Raw genomic sequence first — 18,462 nt, 5'->3', positions numbered from 1 at the left:
AGCCTGTGGGACAGCTTCAAGCGTACCAACATCAGAATTATAGGGGTACCAGAAGATGAGAGAAAGCAAGATATTGAAAACCTATTTGAAGAAATAATGACAGAAAACTTCCCCCACCTGGTGAAAGAAATAGACTTACAGGTCCAGGAAGCGCAGAGAACCCCAAACAAAAGGAACCCAAAGAGGACCACACCAAGACACGTCATAATTAAAATGCCAAGAGCAAAAGATAAAGAGAGAATCTTAAAAGCAGCAAGAGAAAGAAACCCAGTTACTTACAAGGGAATACCCATACGACTGTCAGCTGATTTCTCAACAGAAACTTTGCAGGCCAGAAAGGAATGGCAAGAAATATTCAAAGTGATGAATACCAAGAACCTACAACCAAGATTACTTTATCCAGCAAAGCTATCATTCAGAACGGAAGGTCAGATAAAGAGCTTCACAGATAAGGAAAAGCTAAAGGAGTTCATCACCACCAAACCAGTATTATATGAAATGCTGAAAGGTATCCTTTAAAAAGAGGAAGAGGAAGAAAAAGGTAAAGATAAAAATTATGAACAACAAACATGCATCTATCAACAAGTGAATCTAAGAATCAAGTGAATAAATAATCTGGTGATCATAATAGAATCAGGGACATAGAAAGGGAATGGACTGACTATTCTTGGGGGGGAAAGGGGAAGAGACTGGACAAAAATCGTGCACCTATGGATGAGGACAGTGGGTGGGGAGTGAGGGCGTAGGGTGGGGCGGGAACTGGGAGGAGGGTAGTTATGGGGGGAAAAAAGAGGAACAAATGTAATAATCTGAACAATAAAGATTTAATTAAAAAACAAAAAAACAAAAAGAAGGATAGGTTCTAAAAATATGTCATTATTTCTTAGGTATTTTTCTTTGTGTGTGTTTTATCTATAACATTTTTTACAATAAGTATGTATTTCTGTAGCCAGATGTTTAAAATGCTATTTTAATGATAATAATAATAATAATGTATCATACCTTTTAAAATTATCCGATGGTTCTTGTGGGCAGAAATAGAATCTTATTCCAGGAGCCCATAAAGCTCATAAGCTAGAAAGTGCTCAAGGATCTCTTACTGTGGTTGGAAGATAACGAATAAATAGTGTAGCACATGGGACTAATAAATATTTAGCAACCATGGGTTTTCTGCTTATTTAGAGTTCAAGGTCAAAGACATACAAGGCTGACATAACCAGGTATGAAATACATGGATCACATATCAAAACTGGTAAATGTATTTACAAAATACCAACAATCATTCAATGTTTGATAAAAACAGTGAAGATTATGGGGGGCTCGGGAAGGGGGACCACACATGAAAACAATAGCATACTATAGGCCACCTACTTATTGCTTATCTTATTTAAATCTCATAACGATTCTTTGTGGTAGGTATCATACCCCCATTTTTTAAATGTGGAAACTAGGATATGGAGGTTCAGTCACCTGCCCTTTCAACATTGCAGGGAGAAAAAAAGTATGCATTTATTCAGCTAGGAGAGGCATAGATCCCAGTTTATGACTGGAATGGCTGCAATAGGGAGGAAAAGAAAGGATGGAGAAGGAAGACCTGTACACTTATGGCATGGTCCCAAAAGTATTTCACCAGACTGACAAACATTTAGTTTGCTGGCTGGAGAAAATGATAATAATTTTAACTACCCTCCTTTGAGCCCTTGAGGATGATGTTGATATAAAAATGGGGATTACAGGGTGTCATTATATTCAACCTCACTGGCCTGTGGGAAGTGGTGGAAGTTATAGCAAAAATGTGCTAGAGAGTAAATTACACAGAACCCGAGGGTCTATCATCACTATGATCATCACTCAAAACATCTAAACACCTCTTTGTTTGAGGTAATGTGGAGGAGTAAAGAAAGGAAAGGTTTTGGGATCAGACAGATCTCCGTTCAAATCCTGGCTCACTATCCACGTAGCTACGTGATCTTTGTCCAGCCTCAACCGGCTCTTCCTGGAGACATCAGGCTTTTATGGAAATCCTGCTTAAATTGATCATCCCAAACTTTTCTTGTTATATTGGAAGCTATCACGGGGAACTCTTTAGACCTGTATTATTAGTCAGGGCAGTGCCAGCTGCTGAAACAAAAAATCCCCAACTCTTAGTGGCTTGCTACAAAACTGGTTTATTTTCTCCCTGAGATATAGTCTGATTGGATGTTTTCAGTGAACTGTCCTAGAAGGGGATTCAGACTTCTTCCATCCTGGAGTCTTCCCTCGGACCCTCTGCTGGCTGGAGGGAAAGAGAAGGCATCTTATGGACATGTCTGGAGGTGGCACATGTCATTTCCTCCCACATTTCATTGGTCAAACCCAGTCACATAACCACAGCCGAACTCAGGAGAGAATGGCAATTATAGACTATGCTTGTGCCCAGGAAAAGGAAATGAAAAGGGTGAACATGTGGCCTGTTAGTGCTACATACTTGCAGTAATCACAGATAGTGTAGGGCACAGAATGAAAGGCCATCCAGATAAAGCCCAACAGAACCACGATGGCAGCGCCCAGCAATGGCGCCCAACAGAGAGATCTTTGGCAGTCAGAGTTTTCTTGACACGTGTAAGTTTTAAACTGGGCCAGACCTTACAGGATCTTAGATCAAGTATGTCTGATCCTGTCTGGCAGTTTTAAGCTGTCAATCAAGCAAGACTTACTATTAAGTCTTGAGATCAGGTAGCGTAGGTCTTCTTTTTTTCTTTTTCAAGATTCTAAGATCTTTGCATTTCCATACATATTTAAATCAGATTGTCAATTTCTACAAAACAAACTTGCTGGGATTTTAAATTAGATTGTGTTAAATCTGTAGATCATTTTGGGGCTAGTGAACATCTTAACAATATTGAGTTTTCCGATTCACGAATAGGGTACATCTATTTATGTAGCTCTTTAATTTTTCTCAGCGATGTTTTCTAGTTTTCGAAGTACATAGGACTTGCACGTCTTTCATTAAATGTATCCCTAAGTATTTAGTGTTTTTTGATGTCATGGCCAATGGTATTTTAAAACTTTTTCTAATTGTTCATTGCTCTGATCTTTTATTCCAGCCTTTCATTAGACTGGTCTTCAAGTCTTGCCACTTTTTCAGCTACTACATCAGTTCTGCATCTCGTTTAGTTTCATTGAGAACATTGCAATGTCTGATTGGAATGAGGGGTGAGCGCTTGGGAGGAGTTGAGGATAGCCTAGAAGTTTGCACCCAGGATGAGTATGCTTGGAGTTTTTCTGGCTTCATTCATATAGTACCATATTCCAGGTGCTATGCTAATTGCTTGTGATATGATTCACAACCCCTGCCTCAAGGAGCCCAGTAAGGGCAAATCACAAGTGAAAAGGTGATTCGATAAGATGTACTCAGTACAGGGGTTTCCATGGGAACATTCAGCAGGCCCCACACAGCTTTTGAGGGGATGGTCAGAGAATACTCCAAGGAGGAGGAGGAGGAGGTGATGATTCTTCTGAGTCTGAAGGGTCAGCCTTAGACACATTGCAGGGACCATCCCAAGCCTGGTGGGCGGTTGGCTGGCCAGCTTAATAAACTAAACATGAATCCCCCCAAATATGCCTATAAAACTCCAACAGCTGGCCCACATGTGAGAGGCCTTCCTATAACTCTGAGCAAGACCCCACAGATGGTCGGGATACAAATACTTCTGGTCCAGCAGGAGGCAGCTGCAAGTTCTCCCAGGTACCTATTAGGAAAGCAAAAACAAAGCCGAGAGACGACGGTGTCTAACCTCAGACTAAAGTATCGTCTTGGCACCGAAGTCTTTGGGGATGCATTAAAACGAAGTGGATTGCTAGTGGTCTGTCTACTGCCCTCCTCTTGCTACATGTTCTTTCAAGATGCTGTGGGGTGGAAAAAGTTGATCTAAGCTGTCTAGCCGAGGCTGCCTCCGCTACAAACCACAGTGTTCTGTCTTCAAAGGAAATCAGCATTTTTTGTGCCTGTATTCATTCCTTAGGGTTCCAATAACTAGAAATTTCTGAGACCCAAAAGGAGCCTGTTTCATTAATTTGCATGAGTTTACCCAGAATGCATGCCTGGGATGACCATGTGTTTTGGGTTTTGCTTTGTTTTTTTCTACTCTTCAAAATGTCTTTCTTCGCCTATTAGTTATAGGTCCCTGATTTCCCATTATCAAGGAAACAGCTCCCCTTCCCCATTACCAGGTCCCCATCCCTGCCAGCTCCAAGGGTGAGCTCATGACTGAGGCCTGCTGGTAAATGAAGTCATAAACGTGGATGAGGTTGTCTAAGGAAAAAGCACAAAGTAAAAGAAGGAGAGATCCCATAATTGAGCCTCGAGGAACCCCATCATTTAGTGGTTGTGCAGAAGAGAATGCGTCCGAGAGAACACAGAGAAGGAGCCATCATAGAGGCAGGATGAAGACCAAGACCATCATGTGATATCATGGAAACCAATGTGAGAGGATGTTTCAAGGAGGTAGGAGGGACCAACAATGTCATGATGTTACTGGGGAGTCAAAGGAGGTGGTTTTGACATGAGGTAGAGGTGACCTTAGGGCCATTTTACTGGAGAAGTGATGGAATGGAATGGGAAATTAGAAAGTGGGGAGAGGAAATACTGCCAATTCTGTAGCTGCAAAAGGCAGGAGATGGGGTGGTAGGCTAAGGCAGTGGTCGGCAAACTCATTAGTCAACAGAGCCAAATATCAACAGTACAATGATTGAAATTTCTTTTGAGAGCCAAATTTTTTAAACTTAAACTATATAGGTAGGTACATTGTTATTAACTTAATTAGGGTACTCCTAAGGCTTAGGAAGAGCCACACTCAAGGGGCCAAAGAGCCGCATGTGGCTCATGAGCCGCAGTTTGCCGACCACAGGGCTAAGGGGATGTGGGATTCATGAAAAAAAATTTTTAACATAAGGTCTGAGACACTTAGGCATGTTTGAAACCATAGTAATCATCTGATTGAGAGGAAGTAGTTGAACAATCTGGGGAGAGAAGGGATAATTGAAGTGTAAGAATCCCAAGAAATAGGTCCCCAAGAGGGAATATTGTTTACAGCATTTCCCTAACTTACTTGGAGGGCCACCCCGTTCATGCAGAGGGTTTTTTGTTTGTTTTTTAAAATCTTTATTGTTGAGATTATTACAGATGTCCCTCTTTTTTCCCCCCATAGCTCCCCTCCACCTGGTTCCCATCCCACCCCAGGCCCTCACCACCCTATTGTCTGTGTCCATAGGTACTGCATACATGCATTTAAGATCTTTGTCTAATCTCTTCCCGGCCACCCCCCCCCCCCAACACCCCCTTCCCTCTGAGAATCATCAGTCTGTTCCATTTCCATGCCCCTGATTCTATTTCATTCACCAGTTTATTCTGTTCATCAGATTTTTTTATCCATTTGAGTTTTAGATTCACTTGTTGATAGATATGTATTTGTTATCACTTTGTTGTTATGCAGAGTTTATTTTGATCAGTATTCTGTAGAAAGCACTATGGCCCAAATTATGTCAAAGACCCATCCCCAAACCAGTAAGCATGGCCAAGGCCATACTTTGGCTTCAGCCAATCAGAATCCTCTCTTCTGGAGCTGGAGGTGGGCTCAAGTCCACCCAAACAAAATGAGGATGAGGAAAGGTCAAGTTGTAGAAAAGAGGGTGTGCATATGTGGGAGATACCTGAGAAGTGGCCTCTAAACCAGCTGATTGATGGGGAAAATGGAATTACCAGGTGGTGTTCCTTCCCTCCTGGTCTAGCGAGGGGTTGAAAAAAAAAAAAAAAAAAAAAAAAAGCTGGCTAATTCTAGAGTTCTCTTGTATCTCCAAAGACAAAATAAAACATCTGAAAACACTGTTAGTAATCCAAGATCTACAACTCAGGAAGCAGTGCCAGGCCTTTAAATCAGAGGTGATTTAGGAGCTAAGCAATCCCCAGCCCTTGGACACTTGTGCATTTATTAATCCAACAGTTGCAGCTGTGGATTGAAGAAGGAAAGATAGAAACCATGTTGGGTGAACTTCTGAGCAATGCCTGCTTTTACGTGTCCTGTAATAGCTGATGAGCATCACAAAAAAATTCAATATTTAGTTTCACCTGGAGATTGCTTCATTCCTTGGGTGGTGGTCCTATTTGGCTCTGGGCTTCCCTGTCACCTTGCCTCAGTTCAGCAAACACATATGGCCACCTACTGTGTGCAAGTTGTCATGTTATATGCTGGAATGTAGTATCATCTTTTGACATTTACAAAGCATCTTCCTACACATGATCTCAATTTAGTGATTCTGAGAAAAAAACTTTGAGTCAGAAATACAAAAGTGAGGATGGATTTATCCACTGATCTGTGTAATCTTAGGCAAGTCATTTCATCTAAGCCTCAACTTCTTCTTCTATAAAATGATAATAATAGAAGTTCCTACCTCAAAGGATTGTTGGGAGGAATCAATGAGACAATACAACAGCCTAGCACATAGTACCCAGTCAATTAAAAGTAGCCATTACTTTGTTATTCATTTTTGTCCACTTATTCACACAATGATGTTAATATTTATTACTTTACTTCACTGGTCTTCATTGAGCACCGACTATGTTCTAGGTGCTGAAGATCCCTACTGACCACAGAGCAGTTAGATACAGAAAAGAAGGGGTCCCAGAACTGAGCCCTCGGAAAAGGAAGAGGAACTTTCACAGGGAACACAGAGACCACCTGAGCACCAGGAGAGGTGCACCAAGGAGGAGAAGTCAGTAGTAACATGAGGCCCCCAGATGGCCCCTGGTTCCTGTAACCTGGAGTTTCCAGGTCAACAGGTGGAGGCACAAGCTCAACCCAGGCTGATTGGAGAAGCTATTAGAGTTGGTGTGGAAACAAAGTTTTGATGTGAAGGGAGCGAGAAAATGGGGAGGTGGCTGGTGGGAAATGTAGGATCAAGGAGATTTTTGTTAAAACTTTTTTAAAAACATGAGATATTGTGGCATGTGATTGTCAGAAGGTGGGGATAATCCAGTATAGAGGGAGAAATTGGTGTCTAAGAGGGAAGCAGAGTGTCAGTGGAGGGGTTGGTTCTGATAGGTGCACAAAACCTTCATTCGCTGTAAGAGTAGGGAAGGCAGAGAACATGGGCATGGTGCAGAGCTGTTGGTAGGTGAGAGGGCTCCTGTCTGATTGGCTCTGTTATCTCTGACGTAAGAGGCAACCTCATCTGCTCAGAGCGAAGATGAGAAAGACAAAGGAGGAAGAAGAGTGAAAAATCATCATCCTCGGGGAGCGTGAGGAATTGAATACAGCAGGCAGCTATAGCAGGATCGCAAGGCAGGAATGCTAGGCTCCTTTGAAATTTGTGGTCATCAATTTAAAGTGATTCTAGCCACTTTTATTTCCCAGCCATGCTCGTATATTCTGATTTAAGCAAAGAGTAGGAGATTGGCTGGTCTTAACTATGTTAGGCAAGTTAGAAGGGATCGGGCAAAAGGGTAATGGGTTTTTGCAAGGAAGTGAGTATAATGATCATTACTAAGCTGGTAAGGAGGGAAGTGAACATGAGGGGGAGGATAGAGCTGAAAATCTGGCAGGTCAAGGGTTTGCAGGTCTTGATGAGGTTGAAAAAATGCCTGTGTGTGATATTGCAACAAGGAGGCTAAAGACAGATCTGAGATCTTTACAATTGTGCTTTCTGAGATAGTGCAATTATTGGTGAGAGTGAGTCCAGGGTAAGACCAATAGGAGAGGGTATCTGAAGACAGGAGAAGGGAAAACTCATTGGTAGGGAAGAAATGAATAAGGGAGAAATCAGTCAGATTTCAGATGGATTATGCTTATGGAGGCTGAAACCATAAAGTAAGGTACAGGAGGTGTGATGGAAGTCAGTTCATGAGAACAAAAAGGAGGAGTGGCAGGTGGGAAAATATGATAGTGAGAACTGGAAGGGGATTGGGTCTTTGAAAGAGGAAGGGAGGAGAGACAATACTAAAACTATTTATGGTGCTTGCCTGCTTATCTATAGCCCCTTGTAGGCAGTCATGTTTAATGCCACATGCCCTATGCTCAGAGCAATAGTTGACTGGTCAAGGGATGAACGCTGACCTATAGGCAGCCAATCTGTAGACATGAGCTGTCAACGCTAAGACTTAATTGAATTCTGTCTTGAGATCTGAATTATGAGAAAAAAAAAAATAATTTGCCAGTTAATATAGCCAGTTGATGCAGGGAATAAAAGAGGACAAAGTTCACCTGGATGGACCTCATACAGGCTGACATGTCGAGGGAATAGGGTTGAAAGCTGAAGATGCCAGACAGTAAAGGAAGAATGTATCAGATGCATCCAAAGAAGCAGAAATGGGGAGTAGCCATGCTGGGTTAGTTCCTGAACCCTCTTATTATGAGCTAACAACTTTCAAAGGTTTTTGAGCAGAGAAGCAACATAATCAAATCTGGGGTGATGAGTGTAGGCGCTGATCCCAGACTGCCTGGCTTTGAAAACATTAGCTTTGTGATCTTGGGCAAGTTACGTAACCTTTCTGTACCTCAGTTCCCTCATCTGTACAGTGGGAATTACAGCACTGCCCTCATAGGGTTGTAGTGAGGCTCACATGAGAAAATACACATAATGCATTTTGAACAAGGCTTCCTTTCAATCTTATTTTCTTCAACTAGACAGTTCAAGTGTTGCTTCTTTCTCAAAACTTTCCCTCATGCCCTTATTTATCGCTTGGCTTCCAGGAGGGACACCCCCTTTTCTTGGTCCTCCTTCTCAGTCACCTTGCTGGTGCCTCTTTATCTTCTTGACCTCTTCTCTCTACATTCACCTCCTAACTGAGCTGACCTAGCTGTCTTATGCTCTTATGTACTTTAAACTGTCATTTATTAGCTGATAATTCTCATAAGTTTATCACCAACTCCAACTTCTTCCCCCAACTCCAGGCTTCCATGATTTCTTATTTGGCATCTCCATTTAAACTTCCAAAGGCAATTTCAAACATAACTTGCCTCAAACTGACTCTTATGCTACCCGCCCCCCCACCCCCGAAAAAAATCTGTTTCTCCTATAATCTTCCACAGATCAATAAATGGCAAATCCTTCCAATGTTGATCAAGGTAAGAATCTTAGTATCATTCTTGACTCCTTATTTTCATGCCCACCACCAATCTATCAGCAAAAATCCAGAATGTGATCTTTTTGTGCCACCTCCATGTTACTGCCCTGATAAAGGCACCCTTGTCTCTCTGCTGTGTGACCTTGGGTTACCTCTTCGGATTTCCTTGATGAGAATTAAATGAGTTGTTATTTGTAAATTGGTGAACAGTGTCTATCACACATAAGTGCTTTTTAAATAAATAAAACATGCCTTGCACACAGAACTAGCTTTCTAACAGCCCTAGTCCCCCTACAGTCCATTCAGAACACAGCAGCCTCCTGTCCTTTTAAAGCCAGGGCAGATAGTCCTGTTACTGCTCTGCACTTCTCGGAGTGGCTCCCACCACCCTCCCCTTGCTCAATCTAGGACAGCTACCTTGTCCCATGACCACACCAGGGACTGTCCCCATCGGGTGTTTGCCCTTGCTTGGGCCTCCTTCTGATTAAATATTACTAAGTTAGGCCTCCTCTGGCCTCGTTTTACTCACTCTGATTTTTTGCCACATCTCCAATCACCTGACACTCTTATCTATTTAGTAGTTGATTGTCTCCCCTGCAATGTTCAATCTCCAACATGGACTGTTTTGTTCATTACTTTATCCCTAGAGCCTTGTGCTTGTTTGTATACAGTAGGTGCTCAATACTTACTAAGTGAAAAGAATCCCTTCTCTGAATTCCCATAACACACAGGTGTGAATCATTCTTGTGGGACTTACGTCACCTTTTATGTTGGTGGCAGGTTGTACTCTACTCTGAGTTCTCCGGGTTAGCAGAGGGTGCAAGGACATCATAGTAATTCCTGTCATGTATGCAACACTACAATTGACAATCCCCTCATAGGTGACCTGATGTGATTCTCACAAGAGAGTGAGCAAGCTAGGGAGGGTAGGGTTAGCATCCCAGGTCTCCTGCCTTCTAGAAGAAGCTCAACAAATATTTATTGAATGAAGAGGGATAAAGAAAAAGAATATCCGAGTCATCCTGTGGAGGCAGCCCCGCTGGACAAGTGCGCTGGTTCTCTGTAGCACGTGTAAAAAGACAACACCTAACAGTTACTGAGCCCAGTTTTCTAATCATTATCTGTGCCGCCCTCACAGCTATCCTGTAGCTGGTAGCTAAAAGGACATGTTTATGTCTTGTTCACCTATTATCTTTTGGTGCCTCAAACAAGGCCTGGTATTATAAGTGCTCAAGGCTCTTTTTATTATTCAATTCTCATCTGAGGATATTTTTCCCATTGATTTCTAGAGAGTGTAAGGGAGGGAGGAGGCAGAGAGAGACACACAGATTGGTTGTCTCCCCCACGCACCCCTACTGGGGCTGGGGAACCTGCCACCGAGACACATGCCCTTGACCAGGCATCGAACCTGTGACCCTTCGGTCCGACGTTCTAACCATTGAAACAAACTGGCCATGGCCCTAGGCTCTTTTTTTAAGGGATCGGGCTCAGGTGCAGCGACTTGCTCAGATCCCACACGTAGCAGCAGCGGTTTCCCATTTCAGGTTCACGCACTACACTCTCTGGGCTGGGCTGGGCTGGGCTGGGCTGGGCTGGGCTGGGCTGGCGGACAGCACCAGTTCCGGGTTCGCCGCGGGAGTGAGCGCGTGTCCCGGGTGGGGTGGGGTGGGGAGGGACTGACCCCTCCCAGCCCCAGCGCCTTCCGCATCCGCGCCCGGGAGGCCCGCGGGCACGGGTCCCCCGAGGCCACCCGCTTCTGCAGCCCCAGAGCGGACGGTCGGATCTGGGTGCGGGCGCAAGTCCCCCCCATCCCGGGGTCAGCTCCAGCGCGGACCGGGCTGCCACGCGGGGTCCGGAGCGCGGCCCGCCCACCCCGCCGGCCGCCGCGCCCGGTCCCGCCCGCAGGCCCCGCCCCTCACTTCCCTGATCGGCGCTCCGCCCCCCCGCGCCGCGCTCCATACTTGGCGATCGCCGCGGCCCTGCGCGCTCATTGGCCGAGAGCCGGCTGCGTGGGGGCGGGCCCGGGCCGGCCGGGGCGGGGAAGGAAGGTGGCGGCGGCCCGGCGCGGGGGGGAGGGGGGCGCTGACCCGGATGTTCACTCCTGGGCACCCGGGGAAGTGGAAGCGCCGGGCCCTGCTGCTGGGGGGAGAGCCACAGACGCCGGGACCGGGACCGCCGCCGCCGCCGCCGCCATGGTAAAAGCCCGACGCCGGCCTCCCCCAGCCCCCGGGCCCCCGCCGGAGCGCACGTCCCCTTCCCCGCGCCGAACCCGGTCCGTGAAGGGTGGGTTCTCCCGGGTGGGGGAGGGGCGGGGTCCGGACCTCAGGTGGACACCATCCCTGCAGGCTCCGGAGAGCCGCCGGCCCGGGCGGCTCGGTTGGGCAGCGGCCCTGCCACCCCTCCCAGGCCCCGCCCTTGGCGTCCCGCTCTCCACCTCGGGGTCCAGGCTAGTCCCCTCCATAGCCCACGCTGGACCCTCCTGGACCCTCCAGGACCCTGGGCCAGGCACCCCCTCCGGTGACCCAGCCGTGCTCTCCCCTTCTCCTCCCCATGGCCCGGGCTAGGTCCCCCTTCCTCGTCCCTCTAGTCGAGGCGAGGCCGTCGTTTCTCCCTCCCATGGCCCAGGCCAGGCCTCTGTCGCCATCCTCCATGGCCTCAGCCCGGACCCCGTCAACTCCTGCAGTGGCCTCAGCCTAGACTTGTTTCCTCTCCCCCATGGCTTCAGCCTGAGTCTTCCCTCTCGCCTTGGTCATTAGTCTGGACCTCCTCCTCCGCCGCCCATGGCGTCACCCCACCCCACCCCCCATGACCCCCGTCCCAGGACTTCTCACCACTCTGAAGAGTAGCCCGCGCAGCCCCCTTCTGTCCGGGCTTTACCCTCCCCCCAGGGCCCTGCTCCCTGCCCTGCCCCCAGGTGGTCCCCTCCCTTCCCCTTCTTTGCCATCTCTGGGAAGCGAGGGGAGCTCTCCAGCCCGCAGTGGGGAGTGGGGTGGTCCCAGGGTTGTGCCTACTCACGTGTGGGGGTTGCCCCTTCTGGGGAAGCCGCCTGGGAGGGAGGGAAGGCAGGGCGGGCATCTGTCCCCGGAAGGCAGCGCGCTCTGCGGGCCCTTCCGCGGGTGCGCGGGTGCGGTGCTTTGCAGAGCGTCCTGCCGGCGGTTGGGCCCGAGTGAGCGGAGGGATGAGGGTGGGGAAGCCGACAGGACAGGGATGAACGCACAATCACCCTTGTGAGGCCGCAGCCCTGGGGGGAGCCGGCCGGCCCCGAGGGCAACATACGGCCTGGACACGATGCACCCCAGCAGGCGCAGCCTCCCTTTCCCCCTGAACTGTCAGCTCGTAAGGGTTGGAACTGCTGATTATGGAGGTGTCTTGGATCAGGTGAGCGAGTCTCGGAGGGAGAAGCTAGCTCCACGCGTGGTGTTTGTTTTGGTAATGAAGGCAGGTGCTCTCTGGGACTCTGGTTGGCCCGAGGTTTCACACAGGCCCGCACATGTGCACCTGCTCTCCTGTCCACTTTGCAGCCTTGTGCAGAGCGGGCCCAGCACCTCGGCGGGAAGGGCTAGAGGGCTTCTGCCTCACATGGCCAAGGAACTTTTGGAGAGTGCGCTGGCAGAGCTCAGGCTGTCCACCTGCTCCTCCCACCCAGGCTGGGCAGACATTTGCATGTGGACTTTGGGCTCCAAAGGGTTTTGAGGATATTGGTTCCTTGTTTAATTAAGGGATGTTGCTGCTAAACTAGGATGACTAATTCAGACTGTCCAAGTTTTTTCCTGATGCCTTCCGGTATATTAATTAAAAACGTGGCCGTTGCCATGTTCCCCGCTACTGGACTTCTCTTCATTGGTGGAGAACTGGCTGCAGGGGGTGGTGGCCCAGCCCTAGGCCCGTGTGGAGAAAGACACTTCGTAACAGACTTGGGTGAGGACTTTGAAAGTGGAGTGAGGTTTTGTAAATTGTTCTTAGGACAAAAGCAGGGGAGAGTGGGTGGGGTTGCCAGGTGGGGCTACTCAGAGCTGGGAGGGGCATCTTGCCTTAGCCCTGGGTGCCAGATTCTCCAAATGTGATGGGAAAATGCCCTTAAATGACCCAGAAGGCTTCTCAAGAGGTTGGGTCTTACGTGGACAGTCTGAAAGGACTGTGGGAGGGGTGGAGGAAAAGGCCTCCCATTTCTTGGGGGGCTGTGAGCTTCACCTATATCAGCTCATTTAATCCATATAGAGCCCTTTGAGGAATTGCTGTTTCTATTTTACAGGTAAAGAATTCTGCTGAGACTCAGAGGGTTGGGTAACTTAAGGTGTTGCTCAGTCCGTGGAAGTGCTCTAAATCGGGCAGGCTCTAACTTTGTCCTTCCCATTGCCCCAGGCTGCTGAAGTGTGGGAAGATAGAAAGAATACTGTTTAGAAAACATAATAATGGGGTGCTCAGAGATGCAGCATTTAGTGTCCTCTACCAACTGAGCTGTTGAGGGAAGCACAGGAACATTTATTGACTATGGATTGTGTGCTGTGTCCTTTGCATAGGGGACCCCGTTTAATGTATGGTGATGCAGGCACAGTTAGCTGGGGCCAGAATGGAAGCTCTTTGAGGGTAGGGATTTTTGTCTGTGTTTTCCATGGCTCTATCCCTGGCACTGAAGGAAGTGGCTTGGAGTGCTCTTGTTTGGGGTGTGTCTATGTCCATGAACTTAGCCTCTTGGAGTTCATATTCATTCTCTCAATGACTTGTTCTTAGTACAGCCCCCAGTTGATAAGTAATTTCTGACTGCTTATTGTCAAATTTATTCTCTACCAGAATACTATGACATAACCTGTGTAGCCAGTTGGGGTAGGACAGAAGTGGTGGTGTGGGGTTGCAGCATAGGTAAATGAATTACGAACACTGTAGTTTTTATTTTCAGTAGATTCGAAGATAGAGCAAATAGCTAGATCTCGGTTATCCATGGAGGAAAAGCGGTTTGAGAATCTGAAATGCATTGGACTTTGGAGTAAATTCCATGATTTTTGTTGGCATCAGTTAAGAATGCATAGGCAAATGGAATTTATATGCATTCCCTTAGCAGGTAATAATGTTACCACTGTGTGTAACTGCTTTATAGTTTAAAGCATTTTTCCGTACACAACTCTAGCTTCTAACTTGGGGATTATTGTTCTAACTTGCAATTATGATTCTGGTACTGATGGTGGTGGGGCTGTCCCAGGGAAGGGATAGGTGAGGCCCCCTTATGAGTTGGCTCTCTGACTAACAGATGGTTTGGCCTGACAGAAGCTGATAGGTGATGCCTGTCATATTATTACAAAGTGAAACAGTATAGTTAACACTAATGTGTCTTGGCTGGTCTCCTGGTGTGTGTAGATACATCCCTCATGTATATATACAGCCTTCATTTAAATCCAATTGGCCTCTGTTTGGTGGGATGCTTGAAAAAGTAGCCAACGATTGATAGTTTGAGATTAAGGAAATGATGAATCATACATCCGGAAGCAGATATTCTTGTTTATATAACTTGGAAGTCCTATGTTTCTTTTACGTTCTGTGGGGGAGGGAAGAGGACAGATGACTGACAGCACAGAGAAATGGCTGGGGAGGTGCATCGACCATTGAGACTCCTGTTTCCCAGTTGGGGAAATGTTTGCTGTTAGGCAAATGCAGAAGTGTGTTGGGGGCTACCTGAAGCTACAGGATAACATTAATTCACCGTATATTTGTTAACTCTTCTCCGTACTGCTTTATGTGCTGAGCACACAGTGATGAGCAAGACAGGCAAGGGTCTGTGCCCTCACAGCTTACATTATTGGGGGTGGAGGAGGGGCACATTTAATATGCCTAAAGTCTAAGGAGGAAGAGCCTTGTTTAATATAATTATAAGCACACCTATGTGAGATATGGCAGGAGACTTAAGAGAAATTTGGGGCTTGTGCCAGCTTCACTCCCAGATCTTTTGGAGTGTACCTGCCCTTGTCTCTGCCATCACTGTAGAAGTGAATTGCAGTGTACATCGTCTGTTCCTCTGCAGAACGGAAGCTCTCCCATCCACGAAGTCCTACCCTTCTAACCTGGGGAGCTACCATTGACGGAGGGTCTGTTGTGACCCAGAAACGTGACTGGGTTATACCTTATCCTCCGTTTTACTTACAAGGAACCTGAAGCTTGAGTGAGAAGTTGAGTGACCAGTGTGAATGGCAGGCCTGGGACGCAGATCTGGTTCCACCTGACACCCGTGTGGACGCTTACTCTGTTTCTCAGAAACAGTGAGCACCAGGCTGTAGGGGTACAGGATTTTGTCCCATTTCTCCTTGCAGCAGATCCCAAGGAAAGTAGGGTGCAGAAGCCCAAAGGATGCAATTGCAAGATCACCTGTATTAGGACCAGCTAGAGCAATGCCATTTCCAAACCTGGCCTTTACAGGTTAATGTTTCGGTGTAAGGAGGTGGACATGACGTTTATATGACACCAGGCACGTTCGTGCACTGCACTAGGAGCTTTAGCCTAGTCCCCTAGTGTATCCTCCTGCAACAACCTGGCCAGGAGGGGAGTTCAGCCTTAGGAGGGAGGCAGCATAATTTAAGAAGTTAGGACTTAGGAGCCAGACTGACTGCCTTGGGATAATAACAGTACCTCCTAATAAGGCTTTTGTGAGGATTAAATGAGATAATAATGCATGTCAAGTACTTCAAACAACATCTGGCACATAATTATGTAAGTATTAACTATTATTCTCATCACCATTTTACAGATGCGGTTCAAAGGGGTATGTGGTTAGTCCCTCTAATAGCTACTAAGTGAAGGAACTGGGTTTTCTGACTCCGGAGCTAGTCCCCTTTTCCCCACCCCTTACTGCCTACTGAAGGCTCATTTCAAGTTTGCTTGGCTTTGGGCCATGCCTTGAAGGAAGACTTTCCCTAATGGAGCCTGAGGCTCTACCTCACCACAGAAGTCAAGGCTCCCTGTGCCCTGGCCACCACCTGTTGCCCCAGCCTGGCGCTAGGTGTCAGGTCTGATCCTGTGCCTGGGGGAGCCCCCAGGCTTGGAAGAAGAGGCTCAGGACTGGGGACAGCACATGTGAGCTCTGTGAGAGCAGGGACCTTGTCTGTTTGGTTCTCATTAACTGCCCCACACCTGGCACTGGTCGCCTGGTGCTTGGTAAGGTCTTCATGAGCACTGAGTGAATGAGTGGTATGAGCAGAGAGGTGGCTGCTTTTTGTTTGCTGCCTGCTCCACAGAACGTGGGCTTGGCAGATTTGGGGTGGAGTCCTGTCTCTGCCACTCAGTATGTGATCTAATCTTCCTTTGCCTCAGTTTCTTTTTCAGATTTTTTTATTATTGATTTTTAAATTTTATTTGAGAGAGAGAGAGAAACATCGATTTGTTGTTCCACTTATTTATGCATTCATTCGTTGTTTCTTGTCTGTGCCCTGACCCGGCCAGGGCCTCAGTTTCTTGAGGGTAACATTTTATAGGGATGCCAGGTGAAAGAAATGAAATGTGAAATGTACTTAATCTGGTACCACAGTAAGTGGTAGCTGTGATTACTATTTGCCTTACTTATTCTGCTTTCCATAGAGTAAGGGACACAAATAGAAGCCATAACCCCTGTCCTCTAATCCAAAAGGGGAGGCAAGATGCACCAAGAAAGTTAAGTGCAGCAGGAAGGAAGTGGTAATAGGAAAGACGGAACAAGGGCCACGCCTGCCATCCCTGCGGGTTTGACTTGCCTTCCACCTCCTCAGGAAGCCCTGTAGACCAGTGGTCACCAAGAAATGAACCACGGACCTCATGGACCATGGGTTGGTGACCGCTGCTGTAGACCACTCCAGCCCACACTCGTGAAGCCTGGGGAAACCTTGCCCAGGCAGAGAGGATGGCGTTGGGTGCAGTCAGGGAGAGGCCATTCTAGGTAGAGGTCTGGAACCAAAAGCAAGGTCAGAGGTCTGGTCTGCCTCGTGAGTTTGGGGACCAGCCATGGAGGAGACAGAGCGAGTTTAGGGACCTCAGTCTGGGGAGTGAGTTGTGGAGTGCCCGAGTTGCTAAGCTAAGGAGTTTGCATTTGGTCTGAGACAGTGTGGAGCCAGTTACATTTTTGACAGGGCAGGTAGAAATTTGAGGAGGCTGGCAGAGAGGTGGTATTTTAGGAAGAGTCATCTGGCTGGGGTTTGCAGGAAGGATCTGGGAAGTCAAAGAGGCATTTGCAGGCATCAGCTGTGCGGCTACAAAGGTCCTGGCCACTGTGCGACTGTGGCTATGGAAAGGAAGGAATGGTTCAGAAAGATAGGACGGCAGAATGAGACGTTGTGATTTACCACCTCTGGGGCTGAGGGTGACGTTTCTGTCCCCAGAGCTCCCCCATGAAGGCATTCTGATAATGGTTTATCATTGACCAGCAACTATTTGTGGTCAGTTTAAATCCTAAGATAGTGGTGTCTGCAAAGCCTGATTTTCTATTAACAACTGACTGGGGATTTCAGTCTGGATAGCCCAGTGATCCATCTGCCCAGCCATTCTCTGTCTGCCGTGGCACCAGATTGCTGCTCATTTTGCACGGCATGTGCGTTGAGCTATGAATCAGGAGGCATGGTTTGATTCCTGGTCAGGGCATATGCCCAGGTTGCGGGCATGATCCCCGGTGGGGGGCGTGCTAGAGGCAGCCAATCACTGATTCTCATCATTGATGTTTTTATCTCTCCCTCTCCCTTCCTCTCTGAAATCAGTAAATACATATTTTTAAAAATTTGCACAGCATTAGACTCTGGGCAAACAGATGTCGAAGCCGCCCAGTCTGCTGAGGGGGACAGAGACCAGAGCTGCAGAGTGGAGGTGCTACATGGTGGCTGTAACAGTGACAGGAGGTCTTTTTAACAGGCCACTTTTTAATATCCAAAGCAACCCTGCGAAGCAAGTTCTCACGTCACCCTCAGTCCACAGCGAGGAAACCAGTCCTTCCTGGGTAGTGACTCACTTGTGCTCTGGTCACCAGGCACCTCTGCCTGTGGTGTTTTTTCCATTAGGTCACCCATTCAGGGACGCTCTCTGAGCAGTCAGATAGGCCTGTTAGAATATGAGTCTTAATGTTAAATGGAGGAGGCAGATAGAGCAGGTAAATCTGAGATTGTGACTGACTTGGGCATGAGTGCAGAACCAGGGTGGTGGAATTCCAACACAAGTGGGGTGGGGGCTCGCTCGCCTTTCCCTTTCCCTCCCACTCCTGTCCTGATATCTCTGGAAATCTGTGGAGAGGAGCCTTCATCTACAACTTTCCAGTGATAGATGCCCTGACCAGCAGTCATATTTCTTCCAAGGCAGCAACCCTGGTGGTTACCATCCACTTGTCCTATAGGAATTATTGTGAGGATTAGGTGAGTTTATGT

At 47.4% G+C, this 18,462-nt stretch overlaps 1 protein-coding gene across 2 annotated transcripts in view; it reads left to right on the top strand.

Annotated features, from left to right (window-relative positions):
• Window positions 1–11,158: 11,158 nt before the first annotated feature.
• CAPZB (capping actin protein of muscle Z-line subunit beta) overlaps window positions 11,159–18,462 on the top strand; it is a 125,286-nt gene continuing 117,982 nt past the window's right edge. For both annotated transcript variants that reach the window (XM_036351812.1, XM_036351811.1), the window contains exon 1: window positions 11,159–11,295. In XM_036351812.1, the coding sequence (XP_036207705.1) occupies window positions 11,293–11,295 (3 nt within the window). In that variant the 5' untranslated portion in view covers window positions 11,159–11,292. The remainder of the gene's footprint in view (window positions 11,296–18,462) is intronic.

This window comes from Myotis myotis, unplaced genomic scaffold (genome assembly GCF_014108235.1).
Source record: "Myotis myotis isolate mMyoMyo1 unplaced genomic scaffold, mMyoMyo1.p scaffold_m19_p_2, whole genome shotgun sequence".
NCBI lineage: Eukaryota > Metazoa > Chordata > Mammalia > Chiroptera > Vespertilionidae > Myotis > Myotis myotis.
This window is presented reverse-complemented; position numbering and strand designations above follow the sequence as displayed.